The sequence below is a fragment of the Zootoca vivipara genome, chromosome 16 (assembly GCF_965207765.1).
Source record: "Zootoca vivipara chromosome 16, rZooViv2.hap1.1, whole genome shotgun sequence".
Taxonomy (NCBI): Eukaryota; Metazoa; Chordata; class Lepidosauria; order Squamata; family Lacertidae; genus Zootoca; species Zootoca vivipara.
In genome coordinates this window covers 15,672,074-15,691,962 of record NC_142599.1, presented here as the reverse complement: position 1 = coordinate 15,691,962, position 19,889 = coordinate 15,672,074, and the positions used below count along the sequence as shown (strand labels likewise).

The 19,889-nt window shown below is 52.1% G+C and overlaps 1 protein-coding gene across 1 annotated transcript in view; it reads left to right on the top strand.

Annotated features, from left to right (window-relative positions):
- The first annotated feature begins 444 nt into the window (after positions 1–444).
- BCR (BCR activator of RhoGEF and GTPase) overlaps positions 445–19,889 on the top strand; it is a 95,780-nt gene continuing 76,335 nt past the window's right edge. Inside the window, exon 1 of the mRNA XM_035098789.3 lies at positions 445–2,144. Coding sequence (XP_034954680.3) covers positions 578–2,144 — 1,567 coding nt within the window. The 5' untranslated portion in view covers positions 445–577. The remainder of the gene's footprint in view (positions 2,145–19,889) is intronic.

Below are 19,889 nucleotides of genomic sequence, written 5' to 3'. Positions count from 1 at the left end.
GTCCGCCCCCTCGCCGCGCCCCCCTCCAGGTCCCGCCCCCTCGCCCCGCCCCGCCTGGCCTCCCGCCCCGCCCTCGCCGTTCCTGCGGCTGCCATCCCGAGCGCGAGCTGGGCCAGCCGGCGATGGGCAGCCGCGACGCGGAGCCGCCAGGAGAGCTGCAGCCCGACCCCGCCTGAGCCTGCCTGGATCAGTAGCCGCCGCCGCCGCCGCAGAATGGGCTAAGGCTCGGGCCCTGCCGAGGCCAAGGAGGAAGCGAGCAGGCAGGCGGTGAGGAGAGGAGAGGAGCCCGCCGCCCGGGCTCGTTAGGCAGGCTGCCGGCCGCGCTCGCCTCCGCCTCGGCTCGCGCCTTTGTTCTTGCCCGCCCGCTCTCGCCGAGGGGGCGGCGGCGGCGGCTCCTCATGGGCAGCGCGGCCGGGGCGCCCCGGGCTGAAGCGCTGCTGCCGCCGCCTCCGCGGACACTCTGCCTCCTCCGCCGGGGGATGAGCGCCCCCCGCCGCCGTCTCCTGTTCCGCCGCCCGGGCGCGCCACTGCCGCCCTGACCGGCCCTCGGTCCGCCGCCGCCGCCGCCGCCGCCACGATGGTGGACCCGGTGGGCTTCGCTGAGGCGTGGCGCGCGCAGTTCGCCGACTCGGAGCCTCCCCAGATGGCGCTGCGCTCGGTGGGCGACATCGAGGCGGAGCTGGAGCGCTGCAAGGCGTCCATCCGCCGCCTGGAGCTGGAGGTGAACAAGGAGCGCTTCCGCATGATCTACCTGCAGACGCTGCTGGCCAAGGAGAAGAAGAGCTACGACCGGCAGCGCTGGGGCTTCGCGAGACCCGCCCGAGCCGGCATAGACGACGACGACGAAGACGAGGGGACGGCCGCGGCCGACGACGTCGGGGCGCAAACGACCGGCCAGGCCAGGCCGCCGCCGCCAAGCGGCAAACCCCACCACCACCACCGTCCGCGCCCGCCTGCCCTCCGCAAGCTCTCGGCGGCGCACAGCGACGGCTCCGAGGCGGACAGCACGACGCAGCAGCCCGACGGCAACGGCGAGGCGGCGGCGGAAGGGGGCTCCCCGTCCAGGGCCCGGGCGGCTCCCAGCGGCGGGAACAGTAGCAGTAGCCGTCGCCAGCGCCTTCTGAGCGTCTCCTCGGAGAAGGAGGCGTGCGTCTTTGAGCCGGTGGGCAGCCGGGAGCGCGGAGGGGGCGGCGCGGCCAGCAACGTGGCGGCGCTGCGCTGTAACTTCGAGCGGGGGCTGAAGAAGTCGTTGACGACGGCAGCGGCGGATGGGAAGGAGCCGTTGTCAGCGCCGCCCTGCTCGTCGGAGAAGCCCTTCTACGTGAACCTGGAGTACCACCACGAGAAGGGCCTGGTGAAGGTGAACGACAAGGAGGTCTCGGACCGGATCAGCTCGCTGGGCAGCCAAGCCATGCAGCTGGAGGCACGTAAGAAGCTCTTGCCAGGGCTGCGCGGCCGCTCGACCGAGGCCTGCTTCGGCGACGGCGACTACGAGGACGCGGAGCTCAACGCCCGCTTCCTCAAGGACAACCTGCTGGACGGCAACGGCGCTGCCCGCTCGTCCTCCGCCTGGCAGGCCGCCCCCTCGGACTTCCAGCCCTACCAGAGCGTCTACGTCGGGGGCATGATGATGATGATGATGGCGGCGGCGGCAGGGGGCGAAGGCGCCGGGGAGCCCGGGGGCAAAGGCGCCCCGCCGACCCCGTTCCTGCGCGGCCACTCGGGCGCCGCCGTGGAGCCGGAGAAGCCCCTGACCTGGCCGCGCCGCTCCTACTCGCCGCGCAGCTTCGACGACATCGGCGGCGGCTACACGCCCGACTGCAGCTCCAACGAGAACCTCACGTCGAGCGAGGAGGACTTCTCGTCGGGCCAGTCCAGCCACGTCTCGCCCAGCCCCACCGCCTGCCGCCTCTACGGCCGCGACAAGAGCCGCTCGCCCTCCCAGAACTCCCAGCAGTCCTTCGACAGCAGCAGCAGCCCCCCGACGCCCCAGTCCCAGAAGCGGCACCGGCAGCAGCAGCAGGTCGTTGTCTCCGAGGCCACCATCGTGGGCGTCCGCAAGAGCGGGCAGATCTGGCCCAGCGACGGCGACCTGCCCGCCGGCAGAGCCTCCCTCGACAGCTGCTACCACCTGGGAGAGGCAGGTGGGTGGGAATCTCCGTTTGTGTCCTTGTTCTTCAAGGGGGAAGGGATGTCCCCCCTTTCTATAGCATGCAGCAGTGTTGAAATTCCTGATAATGGTGTGTGGAGGGGTCCCTTTTGTTTTCTGATGGTCCTTTTAGAAGGTGGTGGTGGTGGTGATGATTTAGCCATATAGCATCCTCTTGACTCTGTGCCTGGCTGGGTTGGGGGAGTTTCTTACCTCCCACTTTGCACAGCTTTGTGATGCCTGGCCCGGCCCACTCAGGTGAGGTCCTCAGGTTGGGCCTTCTCCTCTGCTGCCTGCCCTTGGTTGGGTCAGATGGTGCCATCCTGAGTCTCCTTTTATGGAAGCTGGGAACTCTCCATCTGGGGGCTTCACGTGGTCCTTTATCTCTTGGGGGGGAGGGAGGTGCCAGGATGTTGGGTTGCCCCAAAGATCCTTGGCTCTAGAATGCAGGTGTTAGGGTGGCGGCAGTGGAGGAGGTGGGTGTCCAACTCAAGTGGCCCTTGGACCAGTGGATCCTGCCTCTTTAGCTGGTTGGGGGGTTCTGTTGTATTGCTCAGAATGACAGGGGAGCAGGGTACACCTGAGCCCCCTCCATCCTTTTGCCTCCTGATTTAATGGGCTGCTCAGGTGTCCTTGTGCTGCCTTTGAGGTGTTAGAGAGTGTGGCATGGCTTGTGTGATCCATGGGGCACCTGCATGCCAAGCAGGTGCTCTGCTGCTGACCTGCTCCCTTCCCCCAGTGTTAACAGGCATGTTGTGTTTTGAGTCAAGGACCAGATTCTACCTGTGATTCATTTTCGCCTGCAGTCATCACATGATAGACGTGCAGTCATTGCATGATGGGCACCTGGAAGTCATCTGGCTCAGCCTTTCCCCAACCTAGTGCCCTGCAGCTGTTTTGGACTACGGCGCCCATGGCCATTGAGGGGAATTGTAGCTGTAGGGCACCCAGTTGGGGAAGGCTGATCCTAGCCCCTTGCCCTTTCATTTAGGAACCTGCCTGGGTGACCTTTCAGTGGGATGCTAGCTCATCACCTGTAAGGCTGGACATGCTACTTTCTTGGGCCTGAGACTGCTATGTTCCTCCTTCCCTAAACACTGGGCAGGTGTGTGTTGTGTGTCCAGGCAGATGCTGGACTTGATGAGAGCAAGGCCACTTAGGAGCTGTGTGTAGCTTTCTAACAGACTCTGGCTTCCCTTGTTCAGTTCTGAGATGATGGACAGTGGTTGTTGTTGCTGAAACCTGCCCCTGCAGCATGCCAGGCATTGTCACTGGACCTCTGCTTAAAGAGCAGGGCAGGTTTAGCAAAGAGGTAGCTGATTCTGTAGAACAGGTCTAGCAAATGCCTTGGATAATAATTTATTATTGAGTTATATCTCCTCATGCTTCCAAGAAGTGCCCTTCAGGTAGCCTACAGCCACACAAATCCAGCCCAATACTAATTAAAAATCTACATTTAAAATCTTAACAAGTACATGGGTAATGGCGGGAGGGAAAGGGGCATGAAAGTGGATGGAGGGGAAAAAACATTGCATGCTGACAATCATTCTAAAACGATAGGCATTTCTTTTTAATATTGATGGATGCTGGAGGTGCTGAACTGGTAGAAGTTGTGGCGTCTGGAGTGAGAGTCCAGATTGCTATATAGATCCTTCACCTTTGTCATTCCCAGAGTCAATATTGTAATAAGGAACAGCGCCTGACATTTGCAAACAGCTAGATTCCTGCCTGCTTGGCTGGGCCTCAAGAGGCTCTCAGAGTAAAGAGGTTTTGAAGCTCTCAAGGAGAGTTGGGATCCTTCATCCTCCTAGTTTGGCATTTGTTAATATTTAAATGCAGGTAGAGTGTCTGAGTCTCCTTTTCCTGCCTCTCATTTATTTCCTGAGAATCTCTCTCCCCACCACCCCCACATTATATTGGGAGGGGGATTGTTTGGGCTCTGAGCTGGCTTTGGCACATGGAAGGCGAAGGCTCCTTATCCTCAAAGTGACCTCTCCCCCTTCTCTCTCCCTCCCTCCCTCCCAGATTAGAGAGCCCTCAATTTCTTTTCTTCTCAAGACTTGTGGATCTTGTGAGAGAAGCAATGGGGGGGGGATGGGAGAGGGAGGAGGCTCAACCACTGGTCTAATCTGAACTGCAGCCATCTGTCCTGTGATGATGCTCTTTGAATGTCTGGGAAGCCTCTCCGGCTTGCAGTTTCCTGGGCAGGAACAATAGAAAGGGGGGAGGGTGCCCAGCCCAATGCCTCAGGGCCCTCTCTTCTCTTTCAGCTGCCTGGGCTGTCCTTGCAGAGAGGCAGGTGCCTTTTAAATGGGTATTTCCTCCTCCACACACAAAAAGCTTTTGCTCTTCTAGCAGATGAAACCCTGAAACTGTGAGGCACCAGACCTGGTCTCCCTGCATGCCCAGAATTTGTGTGTGCGCGCGCAAAGGATCGTGTCTCTCCATCCCACAGAAACAGCAGTGCAGTACCTTGAAGAGCAAGAATGATGCAGGAAGAAAGGGCCCCTTTTCGTCATGGCATTAACCACATCCACAGTTTAATTTTGTCTATGCTTCCACGTTGTTGTGGTTGTTGTTGTTGTTGTTGTTGTTGTTGTTGTTGTTGTTGTTGTTATATCCTACATTTTTAGCAGACCAGGGCTGCTAAATTCAGCTTACACAAATTACAACAAGACTAAGGTTACCAGATTTTTTTTCAATGAATCCGGGGACACTTTTCAACTTCAGCAGGAATGATAGGATTTTGTCAGGGGACTGATTTGTAAATCTAGACACTGACTGTCCCCAGGAAACTGGGGGTGTCTGGTAACCTTAAACAAGACAGATGAAATACAAAAAAGCTAAAAAGGTATAAAAGATAACGATTAAGGATAATTTAGAATTAAGGCAACGTTAAAAACCAATCTATTAAAATTCAGGTAATCAAAAACACAACTAGCTGCTCCTGGTGGTTAATAATACAGGAAAAAGACACCTTGAAACAATTAAGGTGCATAGCAGTGTAAATGTAAAAGGGAAGAGAAGCCGGAACTATGAAGAACAAAGTGGGTGGCCTCTCAAAATAACCTGAGCAGGAAAAGAGGCAAATCTGCCTCTGGGGTTTGTCTTGACCTTCTTTTACTTGAAGGTAGAAGGCAGCTAGGTGTGAGGGGGGCAAAATGAAGTTCTGTAAGGGAAGATCTCACAGCTGGGTCTGCTACTGAGAATGCCCCACTTTCTCTGGATCCCTAAAGTAACAGCAGGACCAGCTGACATGGAAGGCAGTGCGGTCATACCTTGTTTAAGTACGCCTTGGTTTGAGCATTTACAGTTTAAGTACTCCGCGGACCCGTCTGGAACGGATTAATCCACTTTCCATTACTTTCCATGGGAAAGTTTGCTTCAGGTTAAGTACAGACTTCCGGAACCAATTGTGTTTGTAAACCGAGGTACCACTGTATTCTGGACATTTAGGACTTTTATAGGGTTACAACCAGCACTCTAAATTGTGCCCAGAATTGAAGCTGCGGTAAAGTAGGAGTGAGTTGCATATTCCCCACATCTGACTGTGATCAAGAGCCTGGCTGAACCAAACTCCTTTGGAGGCAGCCCTACATCAAGTGCATTGCAGTAGTCCAAGTGACATGTAAATAAGGCCCACATTCCTGCGGCCTGATTGGACACCTCTGGGAATGGGTGTAGCAGCTGCATTAGCCTCATTTGTGCAAAGGTGTTCCTTGGCACTGATGCAATCTGGGTATTTAGGCTCAGAAGATGAACCCCTGGGAAATGAACTTGGGACTTCAGGCGCAGCACAACCCCCATCCAATGCAGATTGAACCGTGTTCCCTATTGGCCAGGAATGCCTTTGGCATGTTTGGATTAAGTTTCAATTTGTGCGTTCTCCTGACGCCATTTTGGATGGGGGGGGTAAAGTCTCAACGTCTTCAGGGAAACCTGGAGTTGAGATGCAACCGTGTGCTCAAGTGTGCTGCCTGAAAATGCCCAGATACCATTCCTGGGGGGGTGGGTATTCAAGGAGGTCTTTTCTAAAACAAAAACAAAAGCAAAACCAACTCTTTCAGGTTCAGTGGACCAATGCTCTGTTGTAGAGTGGCATTTGCCACCCCACCTTCCCCACTCAGTTGGGCCAAATCCGGCAACTTTTGTTAGCCAGGAAGGGTAAAGTGCATACATGGCTAGGCTCCAAGATTCCTGTTCGCACCTTCAGACTGCACAAACATCCTTCAGAACTGGCCGAGCAGGTGCTGAAGTGACCTGCCGCAAGGCACTGTAGAGTGCCTTGTAAACTGGTCACCGTGAGGGTTCTCGAGTATTGTCTTGCAAGACATACAAGAGGCCCTGGAAAAAGCTCTTCTGGACAACTCTACCCCTCTGCAGTGGTGGCCGAGAAGGATGATCCTTCGCACCCCCTGGAACAATCCCTGAAAGGGTATCTTTTCTGCCCTCGTGGCTCCCTATTCATATTCTCAAGATCTCCAGGGAGCCTGTTTGGTTTTGCTGAATGAGTCGCTTGAGGGCCATTTTGTCAGCTGCCCATCCAGAAAGTCGGACAGTCCCCAAGACCCATTGGGAAGTGGTAGGCATCTGCCAGTCTTCTTATGGGGGCCTTCATAAAAAAAGGTAAAGAACCCCTGGATGGTTAAGTGCAGGCAAAGGTGACTATGGGGTGCGGCACTCATTTCCACTTTCAAGCTGAGGGAGCCAGCGTTTGCCGCAGACAGCTTTCCAGGTCATGTGGCCAGCAGGACTAATCTGCTACTGGCACACAGGGGACCGTGACGATAGCCAGAGCATATGGAAACGCCGTTTACCTTCCCACCGCAGCGGTACCTATTTATCTACTTGCACTGATTTGCTTTTGAACTGCTACCAGGAGCTGGGACCGAATGGGAGCTCACCCCGTCGCAGGGATTCGAACTGCCGACCTTCCGATCAACAAGCCCAAGAGGCTCAGTAGTTTAGACCATAGCGCCACCTGCTCCTTAGGAACCTTCTTAATCGGTCTTTAATTTGACATACCTGGTTCTCCCCGCATTCTTAATCCCCAGTGAGCTCCATGGCTGAGCGGGGATTGGAACTCAGTTCTCCCAGGCACTAGTCACCATAGGATGCACAGGGTGGGCAGTCATTTGGTTGAAAGCCCCTGTCCATGTGTTTGGTTTTCCATCCTTTTGCTTGGTTCTTCACTGCTTTGAAGGGTCTCCACTGTCATCCCACTGATTGTGATTTCCTCTTCTGAGCTCTTGGGCTTGGCTGTTTGAATGATTGAAAAGGGGGAGTCAACCCTGCTCCCGCAAGCTTTGATGATAAACCTTTGGGGAGAACTGGAGGGGGGGCAGTGTTATTTTTCTCATTGTATTTTTAAAGCTGGTGTGTGCTTGCGGGGGGGGGGGGGGAGGGCTTCAAGGTATTCAGAATGCAAATCCCTCCAGATCAAAGCTTGTCTCTGCATTTGGCTGGGGCCTAAGAATCTGCAATGTTCTCCCCCTTTATTTTGTGTTACAGCGTTTCAGATGCCAAGCTGGGGGGGGGGCAGTGTTAGGTCTTCTGACTGTGGATTTTGTTATAGTGGGGGTTGGTAGCAAAGCTCCCTTCCTCCAGCTTTCCTCTTTCCCCTCCAATAGGTCTGAGACAGGAGCGAAGAATATGGAGTAGCATAACTTAACATCCTTCTCTTAAGCGACATTTGGCTCTCCCCATATTTATTTATTTACCTACTTAATTTATAGAGCTGCCCCATAGCAGAAGAACTCTAGGAAGCCAGTGTGGTGTCGTGGTTAGTGTCGGACTAGGACCTGGGAGATCAGGCTTCAAATCCCCACTCACTGGGTGACTTTGGGCCAGTCACAGCCTCTTAGCCTACCTCGCAGGGTCGTTGTTGGGATGAACGGAGGAGGGAACCGTGTATTTCTTGGAGGAAAAAGATGGGGTATAAATGCAATAAACAAGCTCTTCTACTTACCTGCTTAGGAAAGCTGGAGGGGCCAGCCAGGTGGAGATGCCAGTCACCAACCTGGCATCCAGAGATCTCCATGTGGTTGCAGTTGGACGCCAAGCGTGCCTGGGGAATTTCTCACACTGCTTTAAAGTGCTACGGCAAATGGTCAAGGTCGGGATTGCGTTGCAGCCTCTTGCATATCAGGCAGTGGAGGGCCGCCACAGTTTAAGAAGGATATTGAAAGCAGAGGAGGGTAACTGAGGTGCTGGAGGGTCTGGAAACCAAGCCATATGAGGAACGGTTGAAGGAGTTTGGTGTGTTTAGCCTGGAAAAGAGACTGAGACAGTGGCGGAGAGCAGGCAGGGGCGGGGCTGGCACGCGTTCTGGGGGCGTGGTGCGCCGCCCGCGCGGGCAGAGCAGACAGCCACTATGCTACCCTAGGGATCGCGCTGCCTGGGGCAGAGCACCCCTATCGCCCCCCCTCTTCCTCCGCCCCTGGACTGAGAGGTGATACAATAGCCGCCTTCAAGTATCTGTATGTCAGATGAAGCAAGCTTGTTTCCTGCTGCTCCAGAGAAATCTGATTCTGGCTAAACGCTATAAAGAACTTTCTGACCGTAAGAACTTTTTGACAGTGGAACCGAGGTTGAGTGGCCATCTGTCAGGCATTCTTTAGCTGTGGTTCCTGCATTGCAGGGGGTTGGACTAGATGACCCTCGGGGGTCACCACGTTTACAGTTTTGGGCTTCTCCGCATGCTGTGATTGAAGGCTGTGATGTTTCCTCCTCCCTGCGCTTCTCCACAGATGGGGGGGGAGGAAAGTGGACTGAAGGAGCACATAGTGGGCAGTTTCTGGTGGGGCTTAGTTGATTAACTAATTGTATCAGTTGTAATTGGTTTATTAGCTGGTTAAATCTGCACCCATCGGCAAAGGGATGGAGCCATTGTTTGAAAGAGGAACGCTCTTTGGAGAGGCAAAGAGAGAGAGGGAGGGGGCAGGGAAACCCAGCCAGATGGGTGGGGTATAAATATTACAGTGGTGCCTCGCTTAACGAATGCCCTGCTTAACGAAATTTCCGCTTAACGAAAGGTTTTTTCTAGTGGAGGTTGCCTCGCTAGACGAATTCGTTTTACGAAAAATTGTATTTTATTATTATTTATTTGGGCCGTGGGCCAGTAGCGTGCATGGCTTGCCTTGTGTGCCGAAGGTCCCATCAGGGCGTCTTGCCTCTTCCACCCCCACCCTCCAACCCCGTGCTTTACGTTCTGAAGAAGCCAAACCAGTTTCCCCTTCATAACAGACAGGCTGGAATTCAAAACAATTTTTCGGGCTGCTGGGTGGGTGGATTTCCAGTCAATCCGGCTTTGCTCCTTTTTCACATGTCCCCCACACCTCCTCAGTGCGCCATTAGAATAACAGAATTGTAGAGGTGGGAGGGACTCTGAGGGTCATCCAGTCCAGCCCCTTGCGATGCAGGAATAAATAATCCCTGGCAGTTGGCCACCTGACCACTGTTCAGAAACCTCCAGTGGAGGACAGCCTGCCACCTTCTGAGGTCGTCCATTCCGCTGTTGAACAGCTCTTGGCCTCAGAAAGTTCTTTCTGACATTTAGTCATAATCTCCTTTCTATCATTTGAATCCATTGGTTCCGGAGCAGCAGAAAACAAAACAAGCTTCCTCCATCCTGCATGTGGCATGTGGCAACCCTTCAGGTAATTGAAGATGGCTTGCTCACTTGGTCTTGCAGCCGTCTGGTGGCCACAAACGGTGGCTTGCTGTGTGCCAGGATGGGTAGCCACTACTGGGGCAAGAGGCGGTTGTCAGTGGCCTAGCTGGCTGGCTGTTTGTCCAGTCTATTCAGAAAAGCCAGTCCTGCCCAGAGAGAGGTCATGAGTGGGGGAGGCCTCTTTTTTTGGGGGGGAAAGGGAGCTGTGTTTTGCAGATAACCTGATGAAAGAATGAGTGTGTGCTTATGTGGAATGCTGCATAGTCTTCATAGTGTGTTTATTTTAAGCATTTTTACTCTGCCCTTTAGCCAAAACAAGGCTCCCCAGGGCAGCTTGTAAGTCTCAGGAGGAGTCAGGGCAATCCCTGCCCTCGGGCTGAAATGTGGAGGCCATTCGCAACCTCTGGCATTTGTGGAGCCCCTGGAGGGCCTCCCTCCTTTCTCTCTGCTGCCAGGGCTGGGCTCTTTCCCCCAGGGAGGGCCGAGCTGTCAGGTGGGCAATAGGCAGGGCTGGATTGCCAAGCAGTTGAAAGTTCTGCAAAAAGCCAAGTGAGAATCTGTGACCTGGACAAATGATTGGTTTTGAATTTTGAATTTCAGGGGGTTGGGCTAGATGACTCTTGGGGTCCCTTCCAGCTCTAGGGGGTCTATGACACTTTCAATGATTTCTCAGTTTGCCTGTAGTCCTGGTTTTGCAAGCCAAAGCACTGACATGCCCCTCCCGATTGCTGGGAGTCTTTTTGAGATCCTTGGCCATTAAAGCTAGTGATGTGCACACATGTGTGCTCTCTCTTTAAAAAAATAAAAGAAAGAAGGAAAGTTTACACCTGAGCTTTGATGGGGGACGCTTTTTAGGATAGAAGCAAAACAAACAGAGAGCTTGTGATAATGTAGTCTTGAATATTGAGGCTTACTGTGAAGAAATGTGGGTGCATGATTCTGAGCACCTGGTGAGGGCCTTTAGGTCACCCCAGGGTAAAGGTAAAGGGACCCCTGACCATTAGGTCCAGTCGTGACCGACTCTGGGGTTGCGCGCTCATCTCGCATTATTGGCCGAGGGAGCCAGCGTACGGCTTCCAGGTCATGTGGCCAGCATGACAAAGCCGCTTTTGGCGAACCAGAGCAGCACACGGAAACACCGTTTACCTTCCCGCTGTAGCGGTTCCTATTTATCTACTTGCATTTTGATGTGCTTTCGAACTGCTAGGTTGGCAGGAGCTGGGACCAAGCAACGGGAGCTCAACCCGTCACAGGGATTCGAACCGCCGACCTTCTGATCAGCAAGCCCTAGGCTCAGTGGTTTAGCCCACAGTGCCACCTGGGTCCCTCACCCCAGGGTAGCTGCATCCAAATCCTGCATTTCTGGGATTGGGTGTCTGTATTTGCATCTCCTGGACAGGTGTGGCCAGCATTCTCTGGCATGGCTCAGCTCCCTCTTCCCTTTCACCTGGGCTGGCTCCGCAATCAAGTTTCTTTTGCTCTTCCCAGTTTGGCAGGAAACAGGCAGTTGCTGGACTGGAAACTGGACCTCATGAGCCAAAAGGGGCTTTCCATGCCGGGGCCTGCTTTGCTCCTGATGGAACTGTTCATCCTGCCTCTTTTCCAACTGCCTTGCCTTTCCCCCTCCTGACCCTTCTCTGCTTTCACTTTGCTTCTTTCCCGCTGGCTCCCCTTCAGCTTCCTTGGAACCCAGTAAAGACAGGCGAGTGAGCAGCTGATGGTCTGGGGTGAGAGGGACTGCTGACGGGGACTGGCGGGTGGTGTTGCCTTTTGGAAGTGTGGCTGCCTCTTCCTCCTGCTGGCTTCCTTGTCATCTGGTGGCCAGCTCTGGGTTCTGGGATCTGGTTTCACTAAGCTGCGCAGAAGAGGAAACTTCTGGGATCTGCTTTGCTCCTTCCTCTTTTAGTCCTAAAAGACAGTGGGGGGAAGTTAGGAGAAAGGCCATGATCAATCTCAGCATATATATCCTCAGAGCCCTGCAGAATCAGACCAAAACTTCACTTGAGGCTGTATCTTGTTGGGAGAGAAGGGGTTTAGCTGAGCCTCCAGCTCAGGCACCCCCAAACTGCAGTCCTCCAGATGTTTTGGCCTACAACTCCCATGATCCCTAGCTAACAGGACCTGTGGTCAGGGATGATGGGAATTGTAGTCCAAAACATCTGGAGGGCCGAGGTTCGGGGGTGCCTTCTCCAGCTCAACATGACACCTTCTACATATGAGGAACATTAGAAACTCAGATATATAAGCTAGGCGCCAAATGACTCCTTAAACCAAGGTTGCAGCCGCCGAAACAGAATGTCTAGTTGTCATTTTTGGGCAAGACTAAAGTCTTTATTTTTCAAAGGACTGACTGTGATTGATTCCCAGTTAGACTTCTGGCTAGTTCAGATGACAGCCTTGAACTAGGTTAAGAGCTTTGAGAACTTAAGAAGAAAAGTCACCTGGTTCCAAGTGGTCGGAAAGCCAGGTGCAAAATGCACCTGGCTAATTTCAAACACTGTATGCGAAGTGTTTTATTTTATGCAGAGAAGCAAATTGCCTGCTTTGAGATACCGCCCCAGGCCCCTGAAGTGCTCCAGGCCAGGCACAGGTGAGCCTCCTTGGCCGCCATTTTGTGTGTGAAATTGTGGAATAAACTCAGTCCATGAAGCTGCTGGCCTCTTTGCTTGGCCACTGAGCCAGGATCCTTTCTGAAATGGTGTTTGCCTCCCAGTGACATGTTGGCTGCCATCAGTCCGGCTATTTGAGCAGGCAGCTCTGGTTTGCCTTCGTTGGACCAAGGAGCTCAAATCTCTCTCTCTCTACACCTCAGTCCCTTGCCATAAAGGAGAGGGCTTTGTAACCCAGCTGTTGCCTATGGGTAGCTAGTAAGGAAATCCACTTTGCTCCCCCCCCCCCCGGGGCCACTGCAATTCCAGTCTGGCAAACAACTCTTCTTTTATGACTCTTGCTGTGATGGGCTGTAATAGTGGCTGGTGACAGAATGGGGCCTGGCTGGTCCAGCAGGTGTCTCTGGCTTTTCATTTGCTCTTAACCACATAAGGTGGGGGTGTCTTCTGGGGCAGTTGCCCTCTGCCCCCACTCCCTCATTGCCCTCAGAGCAGATGCAGTAGTGGGGGAGAAGTAGCTTTCCTTTGCCTCCATTGGGTAGATGAGTCTAGAGCAGGCGTCCCCAAACTTCAGCCCTCCAGATGTTTTGGACTACAATTCCCATCTTCCCCAACGACTGGTCCTGTTAGCTAGGGATCATGGGAGTTGTAGGCCAAAACATCTGGAGGGCCGCAGTTTGGGGATGCCTGGTCTAGAGACTGAGCTTGAGCCCAGTCTTCCTCATTCTGGTGCCTTCTAGGTGGTTTGGACCACAACTCCCAGAAGCCCCAGCATCACAGCCCCTTCCAGATGTGGAGGCAGAACATAGTCTAATGCAGTGTTTCCCAACCTTGTGCCTCCAGATGTTTTGGGACTACAACTCCCATCATTCCTGACCACTGGTCTTGCTAGCTAGAGATGATGGGAGTTGTAGTCCCAAAACATCTGGAGGCACAAGGTTGGGAAACACTGGTCTAATGGTCAGTAGCCTCCCTTGATGGAGGCGGAAGCCCTTCAATGCAGAGGCTTCATCGTTTGGGGGAATGTCTCCAGTTTTGTATCCTTTGCATCAAGCAAGGGTTAGATTATGTGGCTTTCATGGATCCTTCCAACTCTCAGGTAACTTGAGCAAAATTGAGTAGACTTTTCTACTTCTCAGGTTTTTGTGATGGGGAAACAGGATTAGCCATCCAAAGATTGCACTCTTCCATTGGCTACTAAGGACAAGTGGCGCTTCTCTTTGGGCAAGGAAGGTTGGGGGTGTGTGTGTTAAACGCTGTCCCCCTTTTCCATCACCATCACATTTATTTATTAAATGCAAACGGACAGCTGAGGGAAAAGGGTATTTGTTTTTAAAAATGGATGCTAATTGGAGATAAATTTGTAATTTAAGCAGCATGTAATAGGAAGAAAATGGGAATATCTAAGAAAGAGTACGAAGCCAGTTTTTGGAAAAATCGTATTAAAATTGTTTTAATTTGGCATTGATGTGCTATAAATTTGGAAAATGAATATATATATGGAAAATGTTTATATATAGTGCCACTTGTTGGAAGTGATGGCATCTTGCAGGAAGTCCCCAGGTTCAATCTCCAAATAAGGCCTTTCTCAACTTTCGGTCCCCAGGTGTTGTTGGACTACAACTCCCATCATTCATAGCCAGCATGGCCAGTGGTCAGGGATAAGGGAGTTGTAGTTCAAGAGCATCAGGGGACACATGGTTGAGAAAATCTGCCCTAGAGTCTCCTGTCTGAAATCATGGAGAGCTGCCGCTGCCAGTCAGTGTAGACAGTACTGTACTGAACTAATGGACCAGTGATCTGATCCAGTGTAGAATGGCTTCCTGTGATTCTACTACCGGTAGCTGCATACAGAAAAAGAGAGGGGGGATTCTAATTAAAATAGAGCTGCAACTGTGCTTAAAAAAACTAACAGAGTACAATTTAAGAAACAGCATCAAAAGGTGTGAAACGGATTGTAAGGAGAAAATGTATGTGTGTGTGTGTTTAGGGGGTGGGTGAGAAAATAATTTTTCAAGAGCTATTCCGGTTATCTCTCCAACACTGACTGATAGGAGGGGCTTATCTCTCCTTTCCATGTGCCCCAGAGGAAGCTGGGATGGAAGAAAAGAATCTCCTCTCACCGCCCGGACAACAGGGAATAAATCAAAACAGGATTGGGCACCAGAGAACAGTTGGCAGTTGATAACAATGCCCCCTTCCTGCACGCTGGCATCTCAACTCCCCCCTCCCCGTAATGTTTAATATGCACGATGGGGGCTGAACTGATCTGGGGCGTCCTTTGAGCAAGTTGAACAACAAGCATCCCTTTTTCTTAAGCCAAAAGACCCCTCCTCTTTCATTTAAACAGGAGGTTTCCTGAGAGGTTGCAGCTCAGAGCTGCGTTTTGGAGATGGAGGGGGGGGCAGTTTTTCTAGGAAAGTGCTTCTGAATGTGTTTTATGGGGTGGGAGAAACTAATGAATTTTAAAGCAATCCTGGTGTGGAGAATATTGGGAGAGGCACTTGCTTGGCTTTCCCCTCCTCCTTTTCAGAAACGCCTTGGAGGGTTTGATACGATCATGACTTTAATGGACATTCCTCTGTCTGTCTGTCTGTCTGTCTGTCTGTCTGTCTGTCTGTCTGTCTGTCTGTCTGTCTGTGTTTGTTTAGCAAGTGGGGAGGCATCTGTCCACCTTGTCTCCGTGAAGAGAGCATGGGATCCAGTTTTGTGGAACGGCAAATTTGCTTTCCATTGCAGCAATGAGCTAGCTCTCAGTCCTGCCCAGAGGCTGCTGGAATAAGGAGCCAGGATGGGGTTGCTTCCAATAATGAAATTCCAATGTGCAGCAACTTAAGCATGGGGTGGGTAACCTCGGGCCTGGGGGCCAATTGCAGCCCTCTGGACCTCTCAGTCTGTCCCTTGGGACTCTTCCCAGGCCACACCCTCTCTCCCTAGGCCACACCCCTTGCTGGCCTTGCTCCACAACCGTCCTTGAGTGCCATGGCCTTAACATTGATTGCCTTTGGCTCCTCCCACCATTGGCATGTGGCCCCCAGACAGTTGTCCAGAAGAGATTGATTGCAGGGGGCGTACATTTACCTGACCGGCACTGTTTGAACTGAACCGGCTGCCAGCTTGCCACTGAGCTCAGTTTAAGGTGTTATCTTTAACGCAGAAAGCTCTAAACACCTCAGGACCAGGTTACCCGAAGGAACACTTGCCCTCCTACCCTGTTAGATCACTGTGACTTTTGGAGGGGGCTCTGCTAGCACTCCTGAAACCTGCAGAACTAGAGGGGGGGCATTCGTGATGGTGGTGGCCACCTGGTTGAACAGAATGCTTCCCTCCTCACCCCCTCACCCCAGCCATCTGGCATGCACCAATGGTTTCTGCTGCCTGTTAAAAAAAATAAAATCCCTGGGCATTCCCAGACCAGGGGTTTTTAAAACTGCAATTTTGATGTTCTTGTGTTTTATTGTTTTGCAGAAGCTTTGCGATTTTTAGATCCCAAGCACGTTGTAATTTTCAAACTTCAAAATAAAATGAATAAGCTTGGAAGCACAACCTAATCTAATCTCACAGGAACCCAATCCAGTGTGGTTATTCTGCTCTGGAATCCCATACCAGGGAGTCCCGTGCAGTCGAAAAGCCAGCACGTTTTAACCAGCCAGGGTTTTGATCTAGCAGCAGGTTATAATTCCCTTTTACATATTTGGTGCGCCTGCAGAGGCAGATTTTTGTGGCCAACTGTTTACTGTGTTAACGGGGGTCATTTATTATCTGTCGCCCAGGCATGCATCAGTTCACTTAGGCCAGGGGGGGGGGAGTGTCTCTGCTAAATCAATTTGCAGCTGGTCCCTAAGGGGATCAATCCAGCACATCCCATATGGTGCCCAGGCAGAGCCACCAGCTCTCTGCTACACCAGGGAGCAGGAGAGAGGCATTAGTGAAGGTATTAGCCGCCCACCCTGCGACACCCCCTCTCTCGGTTGCCACCTCCCTCCTCTTAGGATTCCACTAGCTGTTCTCTGTGGTCTTCTGGAATTACTACGAGGGATCACGCTCCTCTAGTCTAACGCTCGGTGGTTTCTTCAGTTCCTGAAGCTGTGCTTAAAGTCTCCAGATCTCATGAGAAAGGAGCTTCCTGGGTCGAAAGGAGCGCGTGGGAATAACCACCTCTGAGCATTGCCAAATGCCTCAGGGGTTGGGGCTGCTCAGAGCCTCTGGGGACAAATGCCCCATCTGTCCAAGAGACACGTTGGAAGGCGCCAACATTTTTCTGTTCAAGATTCTCTTTCAAACAGAGAGATCTGTTTCTGGGTGGGGTTGCTTCCCAAGTCAAGGCCGACGGAACAGTTAAGTAAGTTACATGGGGCTCCCCCAAGGTCACTGCAGACCCCAGTTGAAGTTGGACAGGGGGTGGTGGGGCTGGGGCCCCACTGGACAGACTTGAGGGATGCTTGTGAGTGGATCTCGATTCCTGCCTTTTAACAAATGGACTGGCAGGTGGTGACGGTCACTTATTTTAACTCTGGGGACCACTGTGCAGAGAGAGAGAGAGAATTTCGCTGCGGGATGCGAGAGAGTGCCTTCAAGAGTGAGCCCCCTCCCCCCATGAAACTCTGTGCCACAAAGCACAGTGACAAGAGGTTATGCTAATTTTTGGTGTTGCACGGTAGAAATTAATTGGTGCCCCTTTTCCAGGCTCTAGAACAGATGGGACGCTGCCTCCTTTGCTCATCCAAGCACTGGTTAACCACAGACAGTGCTGAAAGACTTAAAATGTCCCCTGACCACATGGGTGGAATCCTGGTTACAAGAGAAGCCAAGATGCCCCTGGATACATGCCTGCCTTTCATTGGCCAAATTCTTGGGGAATATGTGCAAGGTCCTTTTCTGCCTGAGTCTTTCAAGGTCAGGTAAAAATCCCTTTCCATGCAATTTGAGTGAGCTTTTGGCCCCTGAAAAGAGCTCTGTGAGAAGAAGCGAGCTTTGCAGGCCTCCAAGGCAGTCCAGGCAAGAGGATGGAGTTTGAGTGGGGGATGAAGCTGATGCACGGGGAGGCTGCCTTGCACAAGCTCCACAGGCACCCCAGTTTCCAGCGGGAATGGAATCGAGCGAGGAGAGTGTTTGGGGCAGATCTGGAGGCTCCCCACAGGTGGAAAACTTGCTTGTCAAGGAAAAGAGATCAGCAGCCAAGGTTTCTTCCTGGCCCTGGAATGATCTCCTCCCCACCCCCGATGTTGGAACAGCTTTATTGCACCAATAATAATAATAATAATAATAATAATAATAATAATAATTTTTTATTTATACCCCGCCCATCTGGCTGGGTTTCCCCAGCCACTCTGGGTGGCTTCCAACAGAAGAATAAAATAATCGATTAAAGATTAAAAGCCTCTCTAAACAGGGCTGCCTTCAGATGTCTTCTACAAATCTGGTAGCTGTTTTTCTCTTTGACATCTGATGGGAGGGCATTCCACAGGGCGGGCGCCACTACCGAGAAGGCCCTCTGCCAAAGGTTCCTAAGAACTGTTCCACATCCTGCCATCTTCCTCTTGCTTTCATATTATCTCATGTGATCCAGAACCATGAGAGTCCAGAAGCTTGATGAGCTCAATGGCATTCAGTTGGCCATTACAAGAACAGGGATTTTGGCAAGATGGAGCCCCATTTGGTGTGATCCAGTGACCAAAAGGCTCTTCTTGGGTGTTTTAATGATCCCTCATTGGCTGAGGTTGAAGGCCACTGAACAACAAATCATCCAGCTCTGTTGCCTTTAGCCCGGCCTCCCCCAACCTGGCACTCTCTGGGTGCTTTGGTCTACAACTCCCATCTGCAAAGCCAATTGCTGAATGAATACCTTAGATGCTTTGGCAGCTCTCTCTGCCACCTTGCAAACTCGATATATTGTGGTCCATTCCTGTGGATAGGTTGTTTGCAGGTGCTCCCCTGGGGGACTGGGCACTAGTCCCCCCCCCCCCCCGGATCTTCACCTCTCACTGAAGAGGTTTGGCCATGGAGGCTCAGACTTTGAGAGCTGCAGGCTCTGGAGGGAACCCCAACATTCTGTTTTTCTTTCTTTTTAAAGGACAGATTCTTGGTTAGAGTTTTGCTTGCAATGAGAGTGGCAAACCGAATTGGCTGCAAAGAGGCAGGTGTTCATGCCATAGGAGGACCAACCTGGGATAGGGGGGTGCATTTTTGCCCTTTCTACATTGGCACCACCTTCCTATCTCCCCCCATCTCATAAAACCCACCATGCCATCCAGAGAATTTTGTTGGTTCTGTGCTGCTGCTTTCCAGTGCAGCAGGCCGGATGGTGTCTTTCGGGCAAGTGTTAAAGGGAAGGAAAACTTTCAGATCTGAAGAGTTTGCAAAGACTCTGCTGAGCATTTGGCAGAGCCCGCCTGGCAACTTTCTGCCAAAGTCTCAGCAAAAACAAGGTCTAAATTTAGCCCTGCTGCACAAGTGGCCTTTTATATTTTTCCGGCCTCGCTTGTTCACTGGCTTCTCGGCTTGTTCTGCTTTCACTTGGCTTAAAGATGGGCAGAGGCGTAAGTGGTTAGATGAAATGTTCCTCATCTAACCACCCTCACTTGGCTGTCAGAGTGAATCCAAAAGAACTGACTGATGAGTTTCGGATGCTGCAATGGTTCTGAATCCCAAGATCAGTGGTGCCTTGCTCAAGACGTCTTGCAACCACTTCTGGGGAGCCTTTGCCCCCCTGAAATGCATGTGTGGATGCCAAGGAGCAACTGGCATCATTTGTGGCTCTGTGTTTGGAGGCCCTTCCACAGCTGGGCAACATCCACCCTGCATCTGGGCATTACAGAGTGTTCTGGCACCGTCCCAGCTTCTTCCAGCGTGTCTTTAAAGAACCCAGTCCAGGAAGTGGCTTTGCTCAGACTGCAGTTTGTGTGAGGCTGAGCACAGCCTGTTCCATCTCATTCCTCCTGGTTGGAGCTTTGGGCTGCAATTCACAGTGGTAAACAAGGTGTTCTCTCTTTACAGGCCCATTGACAGTGGTTTTAACTAGAGTTAACATCTGGTCTGGATCAAAAGGGGTACTACTTTCTAAATACAAAGTAACAATGCTATGTGGTTCATAAGAGAGTCCAAAGCACTTCAGGTGCGTTTTTGGGAGAGTAATTCTTACAACGGTCCTTTGAGGTAGGCCAGTATTATCCTCTTCACAGTGCTGGGTTTGAGGCTGGGAGAGAGGGAGAGTGCTGCTTCTTTTGTGCAAACTTTGTAATGATCTTCCCTGATTTCATAGTCTGCCTGGGGATGGGCAGTCTTTAGTGTAGGGATGTGTATAGATGCCAGGAGAGGGTATATTTATTAGATTAGATATTATCCTTCCTTCCTCACGTTTGTGAATTCAGCAGAGTGCATCCCTTTGCAGCTTAAAAGGGAAGCTTAGCTAGGCTAGTCTTAGCCTTTTAGTTTAAGTAATCCAGGATGCTTTAAGGCA